At 40.8% G+C, this 11,561-nt stretch overlaps 1 protein-coding gene across 1 annotated transcript; it reads right to left on the bottom strand.

Moving 5' to 3' along the window:
• Positions 1–2,441: 2,441 nt before the first annotated feature.
• On the bottom strand, positions 2,442–10,158 carry LOC106610355 (inorganic pyrophosphatase). The gene is made up of 12 exons (XM_014209672.2): positions 9,879–10,158; positions 7,013–7,077; positions 6,284–6,328; positions 6,129–6,182; positions 5,425–5,544; positions 4,736–4,822; positions 4,116–4,242; positions 3,807–3,934; positions 3,503–3,588; positions 3,212–3,281; positions 3,032–3,071; positions 2,442–2,872 (listed from the first exon to the last, which is right to left on the bottom strand). Exons 1-12 carry the CDS (start codon positions 10,051–10,053, stop codon positions 2,844–2,846), a joined length of 1,026 nt encoding a protein of 341 aa, XP_014065147.1. The 5' UTR covers positions 10,054–10,158; the 3' UTR covers positions 2,442–2,843.
• Positions 10,159–11,561: the final 1,403 nt, after the last annotated feature.

The following is an 11,561-nucleotide window of genomic DNA, read 5'->3' as shown; positions in this document are numbered from 1 at the left end:
GGAAATTTGTCCTTTGGTCTGATGAGTCCAAATTTGAGAGTTTGGGTTCGAACCGCCATGTCTTTGTGAGATGAAGAGTAGGTGAATGGATGATCTCGGCATGTGTGGTTCCCACCGTGAAGCATGGAGGAGGATGTGTGATGACGTGGGGGTGCTTTGCTGGTGACACTGTCTGTGATCTTCTTAGAATTCAAGGCACACTTAACCAGCATGGCTACAACAGCATTCTGCAGTGATACACCATCACATCTGGATGGGCTTAGTGGGACTATCATTTGTTTTTCAACAGGAAAATGACCTAACACACCTCCAGGCTGTGTAAGGGCTATTTTACCAAGAAGGAGAGTGATGGAGTGCTGCATCAGATGACCTGGCTTCCACAATCACCCAACCTCAACCCAATTGAGATGGTTTGGGATGAGTTGGACTACAGAGTGAAGGAAAAGCAGCCAACAATGGCTCAGCATATGTGAGAACTCCTTCAAGACTGTTGGAAAAGCATTCCAGGTGAAGCTGGTTGAGAGAATGCCAAGCGTGTGCAAAGCTGTCATCAAGGCAAAGGGTGGCTACTTTGAAGAATCTAAAATATATTTTGATTTGTTTTACACTTTTTTGGTTACTACGTGATTCCATGTGTCATTTCATAGTTTTGATATCTTCACTATTATTCTACAATGTCGAAAATAGTCCAAAATAAAGAAAAACCCTTCAATGAGTAGGTGTGTCCAAACTTTTGACTGGTACTGTATACACACCACCCTTAAAAAAGGCACTCGCACATCTGAGCTATCTTTGTTGCAAGTGCACGGTAACAGTTGAGATGAGAAAAAGAAACCCGCACACTGCTCTTATCACCACCGCTCTTTATTAAGGTTTTCGTATCAGCCTCAAGGCTTGTCAGAGCTTTCGTCAGAGCCATCTGATGAAGGCCTTGAGGCTGATACATAAAGCTTAATAAAGAGCAGTGACACTAGCAAGAGCAGTGTGTGGGTTTCTTCTTTCCCCTCATAAATACACACACTTAGAAAACACAAAACTAAACTTTATCAGCAAAAATATGGAATTGACGACCTGCGTTTTTTTTGTTGTACTTATGCTTTAGCTAGTAGATTGGTGGTATACTTTTGAAGTAAATTTGAACACATAATATGCACTGAATTGACTAAAGGGAAAGTATGGCATTGACAAGGTAAAGAGCGATGCGTTCGCTTTTACTGTGAGGCAAGACCAGGGCAGTTATGATGCTAGATGATGACGCACATTTGTGTGCCTGTGTATAGTTTAATAGTGAAATGTATTTATAACCACTAAACAATTATATTACGATTATCTTTCTCTCCATTTGATTTTAATGATATGAGTCAACGGTGATTTCTGAGTGACAACCCCCCCACTCTAACATTTATACTATCGTTTTCCCAAAGCACTTCCTTTCTCTTTTCAGAAAAAAAAACAATGTAATAAAATATTACAAAACATTTTATTTAAGAAAATCAGTAGATTATTGTAAATGTGTTTAAAATAAATTATGCCACATTGTACATACCACGTGTTTGTATTACAGAAATACAATTGTTGATTTTTAATAACAACCTACTATTGTAATATGTTAAAAGGTGTAGGTTTATTGTAATTTTGTCAAATGTACCCACGGCCCATGTTTCTATCAGCAATCTTCTTTCAAATCTATCTTTTAGTCTTTTCCAGGTTCACATGACGCTCAGTTAGATAATGTTCCTGGGTTTTGTAGATTGCAACACTCACTGTCAAAAAACAGCAATGTTTACAGCTCTAAGGTTCCTGTTAGCTAAAGTCACTTAGTTTTTGTAAAGGTTTGCAGTTTGTGAAAAAAAAGAATAGATCATTTTAATGTTGAATTTCAGTGTACAGGACCCAGCGACAGTAGCAGGTTGTGGTTGTGAAAAGGAGTGTCTGAGACATAGCGGGTGATGAGCATAGCCATACTTGAAAAGCTTCAGAGTGTTGGAGTGTGATTCAACATTACTTGAATGACTTTGACCTTGACTAACGCACGAGAGTGCACAGCTCTTATGTTAAGCTAGCAGTTTAATGTACACGTGTTGGTATTTTGCAGTTTGAGACACTAAAGTTTTTAAAACGTTTTGTTATTTTCTGCCTCCGTCTTTTTTTGTTACTGCTTCCCTTGTTCCCCTTTAAGGTTGGTATGCTAAAAATGGAATTAAGAATGTTATAATGCTGTAAGTATTGTAATGTACTGAATGCAGTTTATTTGAAAGCTGTTTATGATATCATTCCTGATATTGCTGAGATGTGGGTGTTTTTAATAAAATTTATATTTATTTAAAGCACGTTTTAAGTTTCCCATCTAGTTGTCATTTGAATTTGAGTGGTTAAAATATTTATTTTGGTCTGCATGTTTGTGTGTGGAAATGTTGTTGATGTCAATCAAAGGCACACCATGCGTCTCACACCTGGAAGCTTTAATTTATCAAAAGAAGGTGGCTCGAACCATTGGATACTTTACAAAGAAAACTGTGCAAATGTAGTTTTCGAATTGAGAAATTATGAATATGAAATATCAAAGAACGTGTTCTTATTTCAATAGCATACAACCCATTACTGAAATGCATTTTGGCACTTTTAAATAAAATAGGCCTGTCTGTCTGTACAAGAACATCAGTCTCAAACATAATGCAATAAAACATGATATAATCATTTACAAATTTAGATGGGAATAACCAATTCAGCTGAATACTAAAAAATGTGCAGTAACAATAGAAAAAATACAGTACTTGAAGTGCTTCATTTGAATATTGGACAAAAGTTCTCGGCTTTTTACATCGCAGGACTTCACTCCAGAATCACTTGGAAAGGAAATGCCACTTGTCCACTGTAACAGACAATAGTGGATATCAATGTGACAGTAAAAAAGGGAATGTAATATATACACATATATAATATGAATATATGTATTTCTTATTTCTTGTCAATTCAATCATGTGGTTAAAATGGGTCTCATTGTCAAGCAAGTCAGTCACTTGATACATACCTTCTGGAGATACAGGAAGTGCCTCGCCACTAGCAGGAGCCTAAGGAGGAAGCACAGGATATGATGTCACAAGACTATCAGATCCAAACACGATACTAAGACTGTTCCTGACGACATTGCTTGAAAACACAAAGCTTAGTTGTAGTTACAACACACACAGAGCTGAATTGATATTCTCACCGATTTGACCACATTGTAGGCGTCCTCCCCAGTGAATTTGAAAGGGCTCTCGCAGACAGAGACGTTTTTACTGTTGTTAAGAAACTTAGGTCATTATCTAGCAACACAGAAAAATCAACAACACATAATGCAGGCTTATTGTAATTTCATAAGGGGTGCTGGGGGGCTGTTAGCTGACCGACCACATGAGCAGTGTATTATGTGTAACGTAGGATGAAACTGAAACACACACACACACCCTGGTGGGCTAACAGACCCTGCTGGGATAACACACACACACACGCTCCTCACCAATCTATCTCGCCACCATTAGTCTGCTTCTGCACCAGTGCCCTCCAGTGCTTGTGAGTGGACTTAATGACCTCCACAGCAAAGTCCTAAAGAGGAGGAGGAATGGAGGGAGGGAGACAAAGGACAATAGAAAGAAACTAATCATTTGCTATCCCTGGGGAAGGGACTGCACCATCAGAGTCCCTCCTATTAAAGTAACTACCATGGCACTGGACTGGAACACTTTCAGGAAAATAGTACGATATATCCCAGCTATTACGCTTTAATATATAGTATGTGGCCCTAATGGAGAAACTCCATGTACCTTGTCTTTGAACTGTCCATTGAACGCAAACTGATTTTCGGGTTTGCCATCTGGCACCTTGTATTTTTTAAACCAGTCGACCGTGGCCTCCAAATGACCCGATCTGCTCTTGCGGACATCCTCGATACCTGAGGAGAATACAAGAGAGCACACTGTGATTCTAAACATATGCTGGTCCTGTGTGGCTCAGTTTTGTAGAGCATGGTGCTTGCAATGCCAGGGTTGTGGGTTCGATTCCCACAGGGGACCAGTATATGACAAATGTGTTGAAAATGTCTACTACAACAATGACAAGTTCCTAAGACTGACTGTTAAGGCTGGGGGCCTCTGGGTCGTCAGCGTTGATGGCTATCAGCTTCCAGTCCGTCTCTCCCTCGTCGATCATGGCCAGGACCCCCAGCACTTTCACCTGGATCACCTGACCTGGGGAACACACCTGCAGGACACAGGTAAGAAGACAGACAACTCCTCAGATAAAAGTACAATATACATGACATGTTCTTTATTAACATGCATTTCATTATACGTTCTACTTTATATACATATTATAAACTGGGTGGTTTAAGCTCTGAATACTGATTGGCTGACAGCCGTGGTATATCAGACTGTATACCATGGCTATGACAAAACATTTATATAACCAGTTTATAATAGCAATAAGACACCTCGGGGGTTTGTTGTATATGGCCAATATATCACGGCAAAGGGATGTATACAGGCACTCTGCGCTGCGTCGTGCGTAAGGACCGCCCTTAGCCATGGTATATTGGCCATATACCACACCTCGTCAGGCCTTATTGCTTAATTATAATATGGTCTAGACACATATTGTTTGTAAATTAACTATTAACTGACTAAATTAACTTTCATACATACAAGTAATGTTATTATTCTTGGATATGATTTAGCCAAAGTCTAGACAGTCTTACCAGCGTGCCGATTTCGCAGACGTCTATGGGGTCATTGTCACCGCAGCACTTGGTGTCCTTGTCCGTGTGGTTCGGGTCTTCCCATGTCTGTTTCAACACGAGAACAGACAGCGCTAACAACATTAGCCCTGTTAACACTTTGTTTGTATTCCGTAATGTTGAACATCGTGAGATGAACTGTCAAATTTGTCGAGCCGACCACAGTGCATCTTTCTCAGCCAGTGGGGAGGGCAGCAGACAATAATAATAAGTAATGGGCAAATCAATGATGTCCGCGGGGCAGGCTGCTTAATGCACTCGTATATGAAAACGCTCAGGGCCACACGCTGTGGATTTCACCAACAAGACCCATTTTATGAATTGTGAAGTGTTTTCCATGTATCCGCCTGTATTAGTCGTTCACTTTGGCTAAATCAATACTGCCGGAGGATGAAAGAAGAAATGCATTACTGGCAGTCGAGTTTCCACTGAGACGTTCTAGTGTTTTCCGCTGAAGGACTAGCGAATAGGGTTAACAATGGGATAGACGTCCATTTAGAATCTCTCCAGTTGTTGATTTTGTTCAACTCCGGAAGAAAACAGAGGGATGGTGAAATACGTAACACGACAGAAGGATGATCAACTCCGTAACAAGAGAACACTGTAACGCAACAGCGGGATGATCAACTCAGAGGTGACAGAGGTCTCACCTGTGGGAGCGCCCCGTAGTTCCAGATGTAACCTTTATGAGGAAACACGTTGGCCACGTATCGGAGTTTGCCCTTCTTCACATCCTGCTTGATCGGGTTCAGTGGTTCCTTGGTTGCAATCTAAAAGAAAGATGCATAATTAACACACGATGACTCGGGTCAGCAGTTTACCAGCTTAAGAGAGACAGTGACATCAGAAGGGCATCCATTTTAGAATCCTCATAAAATAAATAGTACCCACAAACCCAGTTTTCACTTTCATTCTCCTCTACTATTCCATCAGCTGCCACTGCTGGAGAGCTTGAGATGACCTTTCCATCAACTTTCAAAGTTCACACAGCTCCAGCTCTCTCTCTCTCTGCCTGAAGTGCTTAAATATCATTAACAAGTTGCCTGGTGCAAGGACATAATTTATAATGAAGGGAAGATGATTTTTATAGGACCTTTGTTTTTAAGACAGATGCATTATTAATCTATTGTCTGGCTGTTTCTAGTCAAAGACCAGTGTGCTAGCACGTCAGAAAGCTCTCAACGATGTTTGGATCAGTCAAAATAGAGCTCGGCCAACGAGGGACGACAAACCTCGGACAAAAGTCGACCGCCTTTATGTCGGTGGTTGTCTCAAATTCTCTTGTATATGGACACACCATAGTATTAGATTAATACTTAAAGTAACATTGACAGGCTCCCAAAACAATACTTGCCTCCATTTTGGCATTGGACCATCGAGGTACCTCCACAACCATGTTGTACAGAACCTGTAAAACAAAATATGAACTATATCAAAGATAATATAATCAAGGCGTTCAGCATTCATTAAAGAGATTCAATTGTTTTGCTTTGTTTGTAGTAGAGATACCTCATTGTCATTCTTCTTCAGTTTTTTAGATGGCACATCATTTTCCTTCAGTAAGACACAAATGACATTAACAAAGACATATTTGGTAGACCTACACAATATCTGACATCACGTACGAGGTTCCAGACACTAATAGTAGACTAACAGGAAAAATACCCAGCAAGTGAGGTGCTACAAAATGGCTAGACATTTGCAGGCCACCTTACTATTGACAAACCCACTGAGAAGTATGTGTAACCTTTACATATTCAATAAACATATTTCCTTGTCAGATCAAATCATGCTTTTTCAGAGATTTTCTGTCTAAGCCAGGGGTATCAAACTCATTCCAAGGAGGGCCTAGTGTCTGCTGGTTTTTGGTTTTTCCTTTCAGTGAAGACCTGGACAACCAGATGAGGGGAGTTCCTTACTAAATCAGTGACCTTAATTCATCAATCAAGTACAAGGGTGGAGCAAAAACCCGCTGACACTCAGCCCTGCTTGGAATGAGTTTGACACGTGGTCTTAGCACTTGAACGCACCAAAAATCAATGGCAATGAATGTGGCTTCTGTTTGAAAATGCCAGCCTAAAAGGTTCCATACTCACACCCATTATAATTTCCACATGCAAAAAGGAAATATGGAAACATTGTTCCTTGCATCACATAGACCGGTTTCATAAAAGCTACAACAACCAAGTAAGAATAGACCCAGATTGAACAAAATGTGTAGCACCATCGAGAGCATACCTGATCTCCATCGGCGATAAGTGGAATATCATGAAAGGGAGAGATGTATTTCCCGTCAGAGGTTTCTAGAAGAAAACAGAAACGCATGCAAAGTAAATTGACTGATGTACTGTATTAGTAATATATTCATTCTCAAACCTTTCTGGAACTGTTGGTATACCGCAAGTGCTTGATGCAACATTTATGGTGTTACTAGGTGCCAGTGGCGGTCGGTGCCGTTTAAGATGAGGGAGGATTTTTATTTATCTAGGCATGTCAGTTAAGAACAAATTCTTATTTACAATGATGGCCTACCCGGCCAAACCCTAACGACGCTGGGCCAATTGTGCACCGCCCTATGGGACAACCAATCACAGGCGGATGTGATACAGACTGGAATCGAACCAGGGTCTGTAGTGACGCCTCTAGCACTGAGATGCAGTGCCTTAGACCGCTGCGCCACTCGGGAGCCTGACATTTTTTGAGGATGTTTTTTAAAACATTTTTATGAACATGGCCTTTTCTATTACAGCATATTGGATGACTGTAATTCATATTCCATTCACCCAGCTCAATGTAACATCGATAAGTTTAGGCTATACATGACTCAAACTTTCCCTGTAACCATCATGAGGCTGCTACAACCCAGCCAATGAATAACAGTTTACAACATAGATCATTTTGAGTAATCAAGGTGACAGACAGTGACACATTCAATACCGCCTTGCACACTCTTGCCTGCATCTAGCTGATCTAGGGAGTAATCATTAGTCCAACAGTCACAAATGTGAATTTCTATTGGACAAATTCAGGTATTTTTATCCCAGTTCCGTTTGCTTCCATTTAAGAAATGTTTTTCAACAGAATCGGCGTAATGAATACACCAGGTCACACAGAAACAGTTCACTTTCAATGCGCCCACATAAAAACAGCATGACCCCATTGCTGTTACATATATATAATTCCTTCTCGCAACTATCTCCTCCTCTCATCTTTTCCCTTCGCTTACGGACTTCAGTGCACAACACATCAGCTGTCTGTGACCAGGCGAAAAAGCTCTTTCCAAGCTAACCCTTCATATCATGACCACTATAGCCGCTACACACAGCCTACATCCTTGTCATATCAGTCAACATAGCGACTAGAACTAACGCGTAAACCTGCTAGCTTCAATCATGCAGTACACTGTACAGTCAGAAAGCAGTTTAGCAGTTACACTGGAGGATGTACCCAATGTACCCAGAGGAGGATGTGAGCTAACTGTCCACTGGCTACACCATGGCGCTACTCTACAGAGTGCTGCTGAGGCTACTGTAGACCTTTATTGCAAAACTGTGTTTTAAAAGTCAATTATTTGGTGCCGTGAATATATTTAGTATAGTTGAATCTAAAAATGTATAACTTTAAATGTTTCACTCTTTTTATTGAAATTCACTGAGGACGGTCCTCCCCTGAGGAGCTTCCACTGGTTGGTACAGAAAATGTAAGACCACTTCACAGAAAAATGTAGCATTTTGAGTCACAAGCAATGCAATAGTGTTCCACTTTAACGCTTCAAAAAAGGTTAACTCCACCCCTTTTCAACCACATTTTCATTATCTCCGGCACAATACCAGTGTCAACGTCTGAAAACTGTGCATTTCTACATTTTGTAGAAAGAAAAATAAATTAAGTTAGTTCTACCCGATGACATGATCAAAAGTTAATATTTGCAGTGATGTGAGGAGCAATAAAATATCCTCTATTGGAAAATCACTTTTTAATCCTACCCTGTGATGTCACAGAGAAGCATTGTTTTAGGACCTTTCTGCCTATCTTTTTAAGCACAGGTCATAGTAACACGCTGTTTTCACATGCAGAAACTAGTTCGGTGATGGAGATGTTGAAAATGGCAGAATTGCCCTTTAAGTAACTAATATGGCACCCATCAAAACCCAGGTTAACCCCAACCCATTGACCTGGATTAGGGCAATGTTTTCTAACAAGCAAAAGGCATACCGGTAGGTGCCATTAAATCACAATCTCTGGGGTTAAATCCCTCAGGCAAAGGACATTGATCTGGGCATTTACCTGACTTCACCCAATTTTCTACATCATCCAGATAACAATAATCGAAACATTTTAAACCAATAGGTGTGACCAGACTCGCTCGCTCTCTGTAAATGAGTGCATTTCTTATCATCCCATAGTACGGGGTGGAGGAGTTCACACTAAAGACAACATGCCCTACCCCCTCAATGGTTATAACTGTCAGGCGGGTGACACTGACCTATATGGACTGAGCTCCACAAAGCAAATTTAAAACTGAATACCCCATCAATGTCTTCTGCAATGAAAACATTCAATGGGGACCGGTCTTTAAACCTGCCATTGTTAATGTCACACTGGAGCACATTTTAACAACCCATATATACCCATAGAAAGAAAATAGTATTTCAAATTTGACTTATATATCAGTCCTGTACTTGTAATATGACAGCCTACCAGCCAGACCATATAAAAAGCGAAAACGGATTACTTTGTGGCGACTTGTAACAAGTATTCACCAATGACAGAACACGTGACAAAGGTTAAAGGGTACGTCAACATTGTAGCCACCAAAAACATGTCCTTTCAAAATTTAAGAGCTCTGTAAATTGAATGTGTTGCAGCTAATAATATTTAAATGTAGCGTTTTTAAGCCAACAACATGTCAGTCAAAACACATCTCACACTTGAAATGTGTCGAATGCAACCAAACCACGCGGCCATAATTGTAAATGACCAAACCAGCTGTGAAATATGTATCCTTAGCTAATACCGTACCATTTACCCTAACGGCCACGTTTTGGTGATCGGTGAATGAATGAGCTACCGTGTCTTGCATGGTGGTTGGCTAATAACTTACTAAAATATATCCTGTAGTCAGAGGAGTTCGGTCGTCCTCGCTCTTCGGTTTGATAATGCATCGTTTTTATCAGATATGAGGTAATTGCTTGTGTGACAAGCTCGCTTTTAAATGCAGTATGCGAACCAAGAAATGCCGATGTGTACCATAGCGAAGAGCGCAGAAGCAAACGCATTATAGCGGCTTCTTTTCATTTAGTTCCTGCTTCCCGTTGAGTATTTCCCCACGTCGGTGCTGCGTTGCTCCTGAATGTGTTCCTTCCTTATCGTTTACCGCCCCCTATCTTCAGCCAAGGTCATTCCTCAAGGGAAGGAGAACATGGAAGACGCAGGAGACCTTACCAAAAGAAAATGGCTGACATCCATCAATGGGAGAATGTAGACTTGTCTTGTGTTATTGACTGTGTTGGTCGACGTGGCTCTGTCTGTTGATGTGTTGAATTACATTTTTGTTTGTAATAGTGAATACAGTGCAGCCAAGACATCCCCTGTTCAACATTACAGACATGGGCACTAATTGGGCCCAAATATTCAAGCAATCACTTTCTCATCCTCAAGTGATATGTGCAGCTATTGACAAACAATTGATGATTGGTGGTATTACATTATTTTTCTTTGATTACAAAGATCTCTTCTAAAAAAAAATATGACTATTTATGACACACTGCATGACCTTTGAGAGGTCCTGAACTCTGACCTTGGAGGGGCTTCTTGAGGTCGACGTCAGAGTAGATGGCGAGCTCACTAAGTTGTTCTTGTGTAGCATGAAAATGTTATGCAGGTTGGCCCTGTTCACCGCCATCTTGGAAAAGGTCACAGACTGATATTAATAAAAAATATATGGGCTAGAAAAAAAATAAAAGTACAATAAAAAATACAATTACAGACATGGGGTCTTCATTACGCCGATTCTGTTGCGAAACGTTTGTTTTTTCATAGTTAGGCTACTAATTACACATTATTACGTGGGTGGTTCGAGCCCTGAATGCTGATTTGCTGAAAGCCACAATAGCAATAAGGCACCTCGAGGGGTTGTGCAATATGGCCAATATACCACGGCTAAGGGCTGTATCCAGGCACTCTGCATTGCGTTGGGCGTAACAACAGCCCTTAGCTGTGGTATATTGGCCATATACCACACCCCCTCGTGCCTTATTGCTTAAATAACACTTTCATACCATTTCATTCCACAATGGTAGTTTCTTAGGCTATATTGTAGGCTAATGTCCAGTTTTCCTTACAGCTGTGACACTGACAACTCCAGACCTTCAAATCCCCAGCAGCCAATCTTTTAGCTGTTTAATCTGCCCACTAGTTTCTGAACCTCCTTCAAGCGACGGGTCCCTCCTTATGGCCACCATAGTAACGGGCCTATCTGGCTTTGTAGCGCCCTAGCTTTTGCGTTTCTCATCTCTAGCACATCCTGAATGGTGTAATGGTTCTGGAAGCTAGTAATTAAGCTGGCGAAGCCACAGAGACCAAAGTCCTTATCAATAAACAAACACCCACACCAGCCATTTCAGCATTTCTCCCTCCCCTCAGTCTTCTTTTATTGTCATATTGCCTCGCAGGTTGTTCAAACAAAAGATGCACACATCAGTGCTATAAACACCAGCGGGTGGTAGGCTAAGCTGCACCCGTCCTTAAAATCTCAAAGTTTGAAATCTCAAAGTGTATCCATGTT

This window comes from Salmo salar, chromosome ssa08 (assembly GCF_905237065.1).
Source record: "Salmo salar chromosome ssa08, Ssal_v3.1, whole genome shotgun sequence".
Classification (NCBI taxonomy): Eukaryota; Metazoa; Chordata; class Actinopteri; order Salmoniformes; family Salmonidae; genus Salmo; species Salmo salar.
Note: the sequence above shows the minus strand (reverse complement) of the source record. Positions and strands in the feature narration are given on the sequence as shown.

What these genes read in the sequence shown, in the direction of transcription:
- LOC106610355 (XM_014209672.2), bottom strand. Translation starts at nt 10,053, where the DNA reads ATGCGTTTGCTTCTGCGCTCTTCGCTATGGTACACATCGGCATTTCTT. An exon ending in GGTCCAATGCCAAAATGGAG is followed by an intron (nt 5,545 to 6,128) that starts GCAAGTATTGTT and finishes TCTTTCTTTTAG; the next exon opens with ATTGCAACCAAGGAACCACT. An exon ending in ATGGACAGTTCAAAGACAAG is followed by an intron (nt 3,589 to 3,806) that starts GTACATGGAGTT and finishes CCTCCTCTTTAG; the next exon opens with GACTTTGCTGTGGAGGTCAT.